Genomic DNA, 13,322 nt, shown 5'->3' with positions numbered 1-13,322 from the left:
CGTCACACCTTCAGGGAGAATAGGAAATTAGCCAAACCACAGTTCAGATTAAAGAACACACAGGTGGGATTACAAACCCCATATCAATCTGACCACATACTGGAAAAACGGATAAAATATTTTAACTAGGGCATTAATAGATACAGGGCGGAGGCCTCCCTTATACATGGGTACCTGGATAAATTCAAACATGGAACTCCTGTTACCATCACAGGACTGAGAAGGGTTGAAATATCAGACAAGTTAAACTAATGATGAAAACTGAACAATTACCTAAGAAAGAATATACTGTGGTAATTGTACGCATTCCTAAATATATCATTGATATAGAAACATTGAGAGATATGCCTAAATTTACCTAAGGGGAGATACCCATTTGCAGTAAGGAAAACAGTAATTAATACAGTTTTATTGGGAAAAATAAAAATGGACCCAATCACTTTACCTGAACTTTCTTTTTTTTTTTTGCATTTTTGGAGGGCAATTGGGGTTAAGTAACTTGCCCAAGGTCACACGGCTAGTTTTTTTGTGTGGGTGTTAAGTGTCTGAAGCCGGAACCGAACTCGGGTCCTCCTGACTCCGGGGCCTGCGCTTTACTCACTGCGCCACCTACCCACCCCTACCTGAACCTTCTGAAGTAATTACTTTGAAGCAGTATCATGTGCCAGGTGGGCAAGATGAAATTACCCATACCATAACAGAATATGTTGAGGCAGGAGTGTTAGTCCCTACAATGGATGGAAGGGGATCCCCCCCCCCTTTTTCTCATGTCCTTAAACAACACAAGGAAAATATGTATATTATTATTAAATAATTTGACTCAGTTGGGAGGTTCAAGGAAGAATGAAAAGGTTTGGAAAAGTGACTCTGATCAGTGAGATAGTTCACTGAGGAGGGAGGTGTTTAAATTACCTAAGGGAGCTAGGCAGACCTGTGCTTTTAGGAACAGCAATTTAGCATGTCTGCCCAAATACCTTTCCTACTCAAGTCCCTACACTCGATGGAATAATCCTGTCTGGCCAATATGAAAGTCATATGGGACATGAAAAATGACAGTGAATTACAGACAATTGAATAAGGTGACTCCTCCCTTGTATGTTGCTGTTCCAGATACTGTCTCCTTAATAGAAAGGATCCAGAAATACAATGGGACTTGGTACACAGTTATTGATTTAGCCAATGCTTTCTTTATCATCCCAATAGATTCTAAATGATGTGACCAGTTTGCTTTCACTTGGCAGGGCAGACAATACACTCACTTGCCACAAGGATATCTGCACAGCCCCACTATTTGTCATAGGATTGTGGCTGAACATTTGGATGAATTAAGAGCTACCTGATATACAGCTTACCCACTACATATATGATATTAAAATACCGGGGGGAAAAAAGTAAAAGAAATGGAGTACAGTTCAATGCTTTTAAATGAGTATATGAAAAGCAAAGGGTAAGAAATTAATCCTGCAAAGATTCAAGGGCCAGATCAAACCATAAAATTTTGGGGTATACAAAGGAATAAGGGGCTGCAAAGGATTCTTCTGCAAGTCCGACAAAAGATTCAGGATTTTCCTATCCCTACCAATAAGAAAGAAGCCCAAAAATTTATAGGATTATTTGGATATTAGAGGCACCAGATTCCGCATCTGGGACAGATTTTGAAACTCTTATATAAGGTTACTAGGAAGAAATATGAATGTGATTGGGGAATTGAGCAGAGTAAAGGTTTTGAAGAAGCCAAGGCTGCTATACAATTGGCCCTAGATTTATGGCCTATCCAAAATGGCCTGGTGGAATTACAAGTGACTGTACAGGATGATTATGCAAACTGGAGTTTATGGCAAAAACAACAAAGCCATAATGTATCTTTAGGATTCCTTCATCTGGAGTTGAATATACCTCTTTTGAAAAGCAGTTGTTAGTTGCATATTGAGCTTTAGCAAGAAGAAGGAAGATAAGAGTATCATACATAGGAAAAAAGCAGGTTAGGAGAGTTTAGCTGGGACATAGCACCTGAAAGTACTGTGGACGAGTATAATACATTACAAAGAGTAATGAATTTTTAATACAATGATTTATGTTCACATTCTGGGTCTGTCACTCGATTGTGGGATCTTGGGCAAGACTCTTCACTTCTCTAGACTTCAGTTTACTCAGCTATAAAATGTAGGGGTTAAACAAGATGACCTCTCAAATGCCTTCATCTCTATAATCCATTATCCTATAAAATAAGTCTAGAAATGTAGGTTGGAAACATACTGAAAAAGGCTTTAAAAATCAAACAGGCTAAATTAAATTATATATTTAGTGCCATATCAATCAGTTTACCAAAAAACTACCTTATAGAGCTTAGGAAAAATAGTAACAAAATTCATTTGGAAGAACAAAAAGTCCAGAATATCAAGGGAATTAATGAAAAGAAATGCTAGGGATGGTGGACTAGCTATACCAGATTTCAATCTGTATTATAAAGCAGCAGTCATCAAAACTACTTGGTACTGGCTGAGGAATAGAGGAGTGGATCAATGGAATAGATTGGGTACATGAGACTCAGCAGTCAATAACTATAGTAATCTACTGTTTGATAAACCCAAAGACTCCAGTTTTGGGGATAAGAACTCACTATCTGACAAAAACTGCTGGGGAAACTGGAATATAGTATGGCAGAAACTGGGCACAGACCATTATCTAATACCATACACCAAAATCAAGTCTAAATGGGTGCATGATCTAGGTATAAAGGCTGATACTCTAAGCAATCTGGGAAAGCAAGGAATAGTTTACCATCAGATTTGTGGAGAAGGAAAGACTTTATGACCAAACAAGAATTAGAGGGCATTATAAAATGCAATATGGATAATTTTGATTATATTAAATTGAAAAGCTTCTATACAAACAAAGCCAATGTAACCAGAATTAAGAGGTAAGTGGAAAATTGGGAAAGAATTTTTACAACCTATGTCACTGATAAAGGACTCATTTCTAAAATATACAGAGAATTGAGTCAAATCTAGAAGAATACAAGTCATTCCCCCAATTGATAAATGTTCAAAGGATATGAACAGGCAGTTTACAGAGGAAGAAATTAAAGATATTTATAAACATATGAAAAAATGCTCTAAATCACTATTGATTAGAGAAATGCAAATCAAAACAACTCTGAGGTACCACATCTCACCAGTCAGATTGGCTAAAATGACAAAACAGGAAAATGAAAAATGCTAGAGAGGATGTAGACAAATTGGAACACTAATATAGCTTTCCTGGTGGAGTTGTGAACTGATACAACCATTCTGGAAAGCAATCTGCAATTATGCCCAAAGGGCTAAAAATAATTTCATGCCCTTTGACCCAGCAATACCACTTCTAGGGTTGTATCCCAAAGAGATCATAGAAGTGGGAAAAAGACTTATATGTACAAAAATATTTATAGCAGCTCTTTTTGTGGTAGCAAAGAATTGGAAATTAAAGGGGTGCTCATCAATTGGTGAATGGCTGAACAAGTTGTGGTATATGCATGTTATAGAATACTATTGTGCAATAAGAAACAAGGAGCAGATGGACTTCATATTTACCTGGAGAGGCTTATATGAACTGATGCTGAGTGAGAAGAGTAGAGCCAGTAGGAACTTGCACACAATTACAGACACAATGTATGTGTGACAACCAACTTTGATAAACTGGACTCTTCTCAGCAATCCAGAGTCATAAGTCAACCCCAAAAGATTCAGATGGAGAGAGGTATTTACATCCAGAGAAAGAACTGAGATTGAAGCAAACTACCAGCTCTTTTTTGTTTTCTTGTTTGGTTTTGTTTCCTCTTTCCCATTCTTCATTCCATATGTTACAACCCTTCTTTATAACCTAATGCCTAATGTGAAAGTATTTGCAGATACTATACCTGATTGTATGGTGCCATGGAGGGAGGGGGGGGGAGAGAAAATTTGAAACCCAAGGAATTGTGGTAATGAATCTTGTAAATTAAAAGTAAACAAATTAATAAAGACAAAAAAAAAAGAAAAAAAACAAATAGGAATGATACTTGATCTTAAAGGCAAGAAGAAACCACAGGAGGCTCTTGATCAGGGAAGGGATCTAGGCAGACTCCTGTGCTGACTAGTTACACTACAAAACAGTGAACTATTTCACTGACTACAGTTACTTTTCCAAACTTTACATTCTTCCTCAAACCTCCCAATTAAGCCAAATAATTAATTTAATAAAAATACACATATTTTCCTTGTATTGTTTAAGGGCATGAGAAAAAGGGGGGAAAAAAAGATAAGTTTCTAACAAACCCTCAGGTACTGAGTTCTGAAAGTTCATATTCAAAAGATCAAAATTTCACCTTAACATAAAATAGAATACTTTTAAAGATTTAAGATTATGCTGCTTCAAAAATGTTTTGTCATATGAAACTTGAACTTTATTTGAAGGACAATTCACATTGATGTGTCCATTGGCAAAGCCAGGACTGGAAATGACATCTCCTGACTCTACTATTCTTTCTACAAATTTCTTGAGGATAAACAGGAGTGCTTTTTAAACAAAATCTTACAATATCCCCAAACTAATAAAGGATGATGATGACACAGCCATAAAATTAGATTACCTGAACCACCCCACACTTCAGCCAAATGGCAGTCATTCTCTCCAGGCTCCTTACACAGCTCTACCACATCTCTGCATGTTGTTTCTGGTGTAACTGGAACCTCTGTGAAGTGTTGTTCATTGTTGCTAAGGTACACCGTAAGAAACATCTAAAAAATAAAGGAAAAAAATAATAATGTCGCCTGAATCACATCACTGAACATAACTCTAAAAATGTAGGCCGGAAACAGACGGTAAAAGGCTTTAAGGCTTCTATGAGAAGTATCCCTTTTTCCTTGCTTAAAACTATTTATGTAAAGTATATTTTAAAAATAATTTGTGTAGGGGCAGCTAGGTGGCACAGTGAATAGAGCACCAGCCCTGGGGTCAGGAGGACCTGAGTTCAAATCTGACGTCAGACACTAAACAATTACTAGCCATGTGGCCTTGGACAAGTCACTTAACCCCAATTGTCCTGCATTCCCTCCTGCAAAAAGAAAAAAAGAAAAATAATTTGTGCAAACTCTGAATCAAAAAGGGTATAAAAATTCTGTCCCTTTTGCCATGACTGATGTTTGTTTTGTTATGCTTTGTCTCTTTCAACTTTGACTGCACTAATATGAACTTAATCAAAAATAGATTTGAAGAGTCTATTGTTCCAAACCAAGATTTCCTTTCCACAAAAATGTGAATAAATAAGTTCACATGCATACTGCATACAAATTTACAAGCCATCTGGGCCTTTCAAATATTTAACCAAATAACTATTAGAATTAAAAAAACCCTTGTTACAATAAAATTCTTAATAAGTTGGATACAAATAGGGGATCAATAATAGTCAAATACCCAAAAAGTCATTATAGGAGGTTGAAGCCAGGTAACTACAAGGTGGGCAAAAAGACTATTAAGACACACTGAAATATAACACTGAATAATTGTAAGGCTCTGTGAAAAGTGGCAAGAGAAAGACTAAATTCAATAACAAATAATCCAATAGAATGACTCTTTAGGAGCAAAAGCACCAGACTACAGTTCTGTAAGACATGGTTGTGAATAAGCCTTTCAAAGAGTGGTGTGATTTATTACAAAAATGTAAGGTTTTCTGTGTATCTAACATGAAAGAAGGCCATCATACTTAACAAAAAACTATGATACCAGAAACATCTTGGCATACACAGGACAACAGCATATTCAAGGTATTTTTACCTTGAATATAAACAGAAGTCACTGCAACAAATAACAAATATAGCTCTTATCTGTATGAGGGCATAACCATAGTTTAAGGTTGTAAACCAATTTTAAATGATAAAATCCTAATATCTAACTTCCCTGAAGATAATAAATTCTTCCCTTTAACTAGACAGTGTTTATATTAGATTTAAAGAAAACTTTTTTATCAAAATGATTCCTATGATAACAATCTTAAGTATATGTAAATCAAAAGAGACAAAATTCTATAGTTTTTTTTTTCATCTTTAAAAAAGACAAGTTAAGGGACAACTAGGTGGCACAGTGAGTAAAAGCGCCAGCCCTGGAGTAAGGAGGACCCGAGTTCAGTTCTGGCCTCAAACACTTAACACCCACACACACACAAAAAAAAAAAACAAAACTAGCTGTGTAACCTTGGGCAAGTTACTTAACCCCAATTGCCCTCCAAAAGGCAAAAAAAAAAAAATTTTTTTTAAATAAATAAAAAAGACAAGTTAAATAAGAAATCTGGGACATCTTTTTGTTGTTCTCCCCAAAAGTCTCCCAAAAAACTTTTGTAGGGAAAATGTTAATAAAAGTCAGTATCCACCTTCCTTTGTCACCATTATACAGTCATCACATACACAGAAACTAAACACAAAACATCACAGCTTCAATGTGAATCATTCCCAAATAAAGGGAGAAACCTGCTAAAAAAAAAAAAAAAAGATACCGTTTAGTAAACCAGTAACTATGAAAAGATAAAAATACTCAAAAAAGCTGGGTTATCTATTATTTAGACTGAATAGGTAACGGCTAATTTTAGTATCAATCTCAGTTTGATGCCTATGATGCATTTATTTCTGAAACAAATGATGGTATTTAAATTTCATTTCTGTGTTGTTATTCATGTTCAAAATATCTTCATCAGTTGAAAAAAATCTCCAGATCTAGCTAACAGAAGTGGAACAGGAAAAAAAGGAACATAATTTGAAGCATAATTTTTTACAGAATATACTCTTATAATAGTCATCATATTTAAAATCTGGAATTTATACATACAGATCAAACATAAATAAGCACTATCCTCAGTACTATGGAACAATTTTTTTTTTGTCAAATAATGAGTCCTTACACCATCAGTTTGTGTCTATTCTTGTATCCATACTAAACCCTATGCTGCTGTGTTCAATTGCTTCTGGATTTCATATTCCTAGACTGTTCTATTGATCAACTTTTCTATTTTTTTTTAGCCAAGAGAAAAAATTGTTTTTTGATAATTACTACATTGTCTAAAGTCTGGTACTTCTAGGCCTCCTTTATTTCCCACTTTTTTCCCCCCATTATTTTCCTTGATACTCTCAACCTTTTGTTCCCCTCAAGTAAACCTTTGGTAGCTTTATCAGGTAAACCACTAGTATGATAAGTTAAAGTGGTATTGGTAAATTAATTTAGGTAATATTGTAACTTTTTTTCACAAAAGCACAGCCCAACCATAACCAATTCCTTTCCTGAGTCCATTTCCACAGAGTTTAAGTTTTGGGAGGTTTCTTTTTGTATCACGGACACCCCACCTTTAGCAATCGATGAAATCTACGGACTCCTCAGAATATTATTAAATGCACAAAATAAAATACATAGTATTACAAAGGAAAACAATTATACTGAAATAAAGATTTTCAAAATATTTTTTAAAACAATTTCATAGATCCCAGGCTACAAATCTCTGTTGTAAAATGTTTTGTAGTTTGTATAAGTGTTATATTTCTCAATAAGTAAACTCCCAGATATTCTATATATTCTGTAGTAATTTTAAATAGAATTTCTTTTACTCTATATTCCTGCTGGTTTTTGTTGTTTGTATGTATAGAATGGTTGGTAATTTTGTGGGTTTATTTTATATGCTATTACTTTACTGAAGTTATTATTTCTATTAAATTTTTTAGCTGAAGGGAATCTCTTCATTACCTCATCGGCTAAGAATAGTCATTTTGTTTCTTCTTTGCCTATACTTATTCCTTCAATTTCATTTCTTTTTTTTTTTTTGGAGGGAAGAAGGCAAGACAATTGGGGTTAAGTGATTTGCCCAAAGTCACACAGCTATTAAGTATGTCAAGTGTCTGAGGCCAGATTTGAACTCAAGTCCTCCTAACTCCAGGTTTGGTGCTCTATTCACTGTGCCACCTAGGTGTCCCAATTTCATTTCTTATCTAATTCCTATAGCTAGTATTCTAGAACTATATCAAATAACAGTGGTGACAATGAAAATCTTTATTTTATCCCTGATCTTATTAGAAATGCCTATAATGTTTCTCTACGACAGGTGGTAGTAATTTTTGAATTTAGATATTGTTACCATATTAAAGAAAGGTATACTTATTGCCGAGCTTCCCAAGATTTAGCATGTATTTCTAATGAAGGCATCATCACCTTTTCAATCACTCAGATTCATAACCTTGGAGTTAACTAGACTCTTCCCTTCCTATATCCAAACACAGATAAGACTTTCAGGTTCTATCTCCACATCATTTCTTATGTAGAGCTCCTTTCAACTCACAGAGCCAACACTAAAACTGAAGCTCTTCTCATTTCTTGCCTGGACTATTATAATAGCCTCTCCTTATGGTCTCCCTGATTTCAGTCTTCCCTTCACACACCTACCAAAATGATCATCCTAAGGCACAGGTCTGACCATGCCACTCCCCAGTATAAAAATAATCAGAATTGCTATTATAAAATGCATTTTTTTTTCCCAGAGGCAAACTCCTTAATCTGGCATTTAGAGTTATCAATCTGGCTTCCATTTACTTTTCTGCTTTATTCATACTACTCCTCATTCACAAACTATAAGTTTTAGTTATTCTAGACCACTAGCCAGTCTTTAAATCTGATACTGTACCTCCTGCTTTCCTGAACTCTCTCAATCTTTACTTCTCAGAATTTGTCATCCTTCAAGGCTCAGTTCAGGTACTACCTTCTCTGTGAAACCTTCCCTAATCCTCTCAGTTGATAGTGTGCCCTTCCTCAATTTTCCTTGTGTTACACTTATTTGTATCCATATTGTTTACCCTAGTGGAATGCAAACTTCTCAAAGAAATCAGTCTCATTTTTTTTCTCTGTATTCCTACTGCCTTGGACATAGTAGTGCTTAATGACTGCTGAATAAATGACGTCTGAGAGGCAGCTGGGAAAGGTTTCCGATAAGTAATACAAAGGCACTATACTTAAAGGATCTCAAAAAGAGTGAATGGTCTGGTGAAGTTAGTTAACAAAAGGTATTTCAGTGAGAATGACAGAGCAGTCTCATACCTTCTAACCTGGCTGACAAGAGCCCCCCTTTTGGTAGCTGCTATTGGGAATGCTATATGCAAAGATATTAAGAAGGGAAATCAAGCAACCTGTAGTTTAGCACACCTGAAGCAATGGGGCAGTGTGTAGGAATATCAAGACAGAAGATAGGAGGCATGGCAATGAGTAAAAGTTCTGAAATGTTTCAGCCAGAGTTCAGATTTCCTGAACAACCAATAGGGAGGTAGAAAATGCACATTTATTAAGTACCTACTGTACCATGTGCCACGCATTGTATGTTGTTTTACAAATATTTTCTCACTTAGTCTCATCTAATTCTCACAACACCCTTGAGACATGGGTGCTATTAATATCTCAATTCTATCATTGAAAAGGCTGAGCACTGAGGCAGACAGAGGTTAAATGGCTCACACACAGAGTCACACAGCTAGGAAGTATCTGAGGCCAGATTCGAATTCAGATTTTCCTGACCCAGGGCCCAGAGATTTATTTCTCTACTGTACCACCTAGCTTCTTCTGTTTCTATAGAATTACAGAAGTAACTTAAGAAATAATCTTCTCCTTTAAGGAATTTATAATCCAGGTGAGAAGACAACTACCCATGAAACAATACATAATTGTATGATACAGATTACATATAATGTAGGAATTCACAGAAGCAGATCTAGCAAAAATAAGCTACCATTAACTCTTGTGCAGGCAGAGTTAAAGGTGGATAAGACTGTCTTCGGAGAGCACTACTAATCTCCCAATCACCCAGATTCCTAAACTATGAGTCATAATTGACTCTTCCCTCTCTCTCATCCCTCATACCCAATCAGTTACTGCCAAATCTGATTAATTCAGCCTTCTCTAAATTTTGTATATCTAAACTCTTCCCTCCACACATAAAGCCATCACCTTAGTTCAAGCCTTCATCACCTTTCACTTAGATTCCTAATTGGTTTCTTTGCATCTATGTACCTCACAGCTGCCAAAAGATTATTTCTAAATCATAGGCGTAATAGCTCCAAAAATGTCACGCCCCTGGCTCAGTAATGTCCAGCAGCTTCCCTTCAGCTCTAGGACAAAAGATCAACTCCTCTGTTTGGCATTTAAAGCCCTTCACACACTGGCTCAAACCTCTATTTTCTAGATGATTATACACTAATGTCCTTTGCACAAACTGTGCTTCAGCCAAACTGGCCTGCCAGCTGTTCCTCATACATGACATTCAATCTCTCACCTCTACCCTTTTTTTTAAATTAATTTGTTTCCTTTTAGTTTACAGGATTCAATTCCACAATTCCTTGAATTTCACATTTTGTCCCCCTCCCTTCCCCCCCCCTTGACAGCTTATAGTCAAGTATAGGATCTGTAAATACTTTCACATTATACATTGGTCAGATTATAAGGACGGATTGTACCAGCTGGAATGAAAAATGGTAAAGAGAACATAAAACCAAATGAGAGAATGAAAAAGATCAGGTATTTTGCTTCCACCTGGATATAAACTTAGTTCTTTCTAGTTCTCTGGATGCACATTTTTCTCTCCATCATGAGTCTTTTGGGATTGACTTATATCACTGCATTGCTGAGAAGAGTCCAGACTATCAAAGTTGGTCATAACACATACGTTGTGTCTGTTATTGTGTACAAATTTCTCCTGGTTCTACTCTTCTCACTCAGCATCAGTTCTTTTAAGCCTCTCCAGGTAAATATGAAGACTGCCTGCTCCTCGTTTCTTATAGCACAATAGTATTCTATAACATGCATATACCACAACTTGTTCAGCCATTCCCCAATTGATGGACACCCCCTTAATTTCCAATTCTTTGCCACAACAGAAAGAGCTGCTATAAACATTTTTTTACATATGAGTCCTTCTCCCATTTCCATGATCTCTTTGGGATATAACCCTAGGAGTGGTATTGCTGGATCAAAGGGTATGAAAGTATTTATAGCCCTTTGGGCATAATTCCAGATTGCTCTCCAGAAAGGCTGGATCAGTTCACAACTCCACCAGCAATGCATTAGTGTTCCAGTTTGCCCACATCCTCTCCAGCATTTGTCATTTTCCTGTTTTGTCATCTTAGCCAATCTGACTGGTGAGATGGGGTACCTCAGAGTTGTTTTGTTTTGATTTGCATTTCTCTAATCAATAGTGAATTAGAGCATTTCTTCATGTGCTTATAGATAGCTTTAATTTCTTTCTCTGAAAACTGCCTATTCATATCCTTTGACCATTTATCAACTGGGGAATGACTTGTATTCTTATAAATTTGACTCAATTCTCTGTATATTTTAGAAATGAGTCCTTTGTCAGAGACATAGATTGTAAAGATTCTTTCCTAATTTCCCACCTCCCTCTTAATCTTGGTTACATTAGCTTTGTTTGTACAGAAAGTTTTCAATTTCATGTAGTCAAAATTATCCATTTTACATTTTATAATGTTCTCTAATTCTTGTTTAGTCATAAAGTCTTTCTCTCTCCACAAGTCTGATAGGTAAACTATTCCTTGTTTTAGGAGACTGCTTACAGTATCAACTTTTATACCTAGATCATGAACCCATTTAGACTTGATTTTGGTATATTCACCTCTACACTTTTGTCCAGGCTCTCTTCCAAATCTTTAATACTCTCCCTCCTTACCTCTGCCCCTATGAAATTCCCATGCATCTTCAGAGTTCAGCTCAATTGCCACCTATTTCAAGAGGCAAGATATAGATACAGACAGAAATAGACCTAGAGATAGGTAATGTGTATGTGTCAAATATGTATGTATGTTAATACATACACATACACACATATTGGCATGCACATATATGTATGTGTGTATCCTATATTTACTTCTCTATGAATAGGTTGTAATACCTCAGTAGAATGTACAAAATGTAAGTTTCTTGAGGACAGAGATCACCTCATTTTTGTATTTGTAACCCCCCAGTGTCTAGAACATACAGGTGTTTAATAAATATCTGTTAAGGGATTCATTTTATATATGTAAATCAGTTATTCGAATACAAGTGGTGGTTCACAATGCAAGGATGAACTCTTCAATGGAATGAAGGCAGAAAGAAGTTGGAATTCAGTCTTGAAAGATATCCACAGACTGGATAAAACTCAATACAGTCAGTCCAGCAAAAAACCAAAACCAAAGTAAAAATGGCCAATGAAAAAGGAAGGCCAGGAAAAAACAAGTCAGAAACCAAGGGGAAAGTGTTCTGTGCATGAAAAGATAAAAACCAACCTGAAGTTAGAAGGCAGTTCTATTAAAAATTCATGCTGACTTTACAATTCTGATTCCATCTTCTAACAGTCATGTTTAAAGCACTTTTCAAAACTTAATTGATTTTCACCCAATGTAAAGGACGTAAAAATGTACACAGTAAAGGCTTAGATAAGCAACTTACATTGAAGGATTAACTGGCCAAAAAGAAATTAATTTCACTTTTCCATCTCATATTTAGTTCTTTGTTATAAAAAGTCACAAAACTTAAGATAAAATATTTAATAAGTTACCTAAAAAGTACATCAAGTATACAGTATGTGTTTCCTTCTCAGCTACTGAACAAATACTCAAGTTTAAATGCACTGGCACTTATCCATAAATAACAAAAAGGAAATGATGCAACATCCATGGAGTTAAATAGGAAATCCTCTATTTGAACCCACAGTAATCTGAACTATTAGTAGCTCATTTCCTTTTGGTCAATTTTTTAAAAAATCCACCCAAACTTTCCTTAACAATAATAGACAAAAGAAAAGTATAAATCAGTTTCTTTAGACAGAGAGAGTTTCTTCCCAGAAAACGCAGGACACATAAAGTACACTAAAGTTGTGTTAAAACCTGAAGTTTCTTACCTGTTTGAAGACTGAGTTTCTACTACAATGTAAATTAAAAGATCACTAAAAGAAAGCCAAATTCCTCTGAGTAACTGAAAAACCATTAGTGGTGTAGGAGAACAGATAGTGAAACAGACCTCTCTCCTGGGAATAGGTTAGTGGAGTAAGGTCTAATGTTGAATATTCTGTCAGACACAGTAACTCTATCAGGTGTTTTTGTTTAACTTTTTTTTTTCTTTGTGACAAGACAGGGTTCAGTTCAGGAGAAGAAAGATGTAAATACATGTCCAGACAATTTAAAGGAATGGAGAATATATATCCTGAAATCACTATATTAAAAAAAAAAACACACAAAGATATAATTTTTTTTTAAAAGGAAGGGTTCCAAACATTCTAAGCAGTGGCAACAACA

General features: G+C 35.6%; 1 protein-coding gene across 2 annotated transcripts in view; it reads right to left on the bottom strand.

Moving 5' to 3' along the window:
* The window catches only part of TP53BP2 (tumor protein p53 binding protein 2), a 73,703-nt gene that overhangs the window by 37,472 nt on the left and 22,909 nt on the right, over positions 1-13,322 (bottom strand). The window contains exon 2 of one of the 2 annotated variants that reach the window (XM_069062602.1): positions 4,610-4,757. The exons of the other annotated variant lie outside the window; for it this stretch is intronic. Coding sequence (XP_068918703.1) covers positions 4,610-4,757 — 148 coding nt within the window. The remainder of the gene's footprint in view (positions 1-4,609; positions 4,758-13,322) is intronic. 2 annotated transcript variants of the gene reach the window in all.

The sequence above is a fragment of the Petaurus breviceps genome, unplaced genomic scaffold (assembly GCF_028583685.1).
Source record: "Petaurus breviceps papuanus isolate PSGF00001 unplaced genomic scaffold, PetGlider_PUasm1.0 90466, whole genome shotgun sequence".
In the NCBI taxonomy this organism is placed as follows: Eukaryota; Metazoa; Chordata; class Mammalia; order Diprotodontia; family Petauridae; genus Petaurus; species Petaurus breviceps.
The sequence above is the reverse complement of the archived record's forward strand: the minus strand, read 5'-3'. Positions and strand labels throughout refer to the sequence as shown.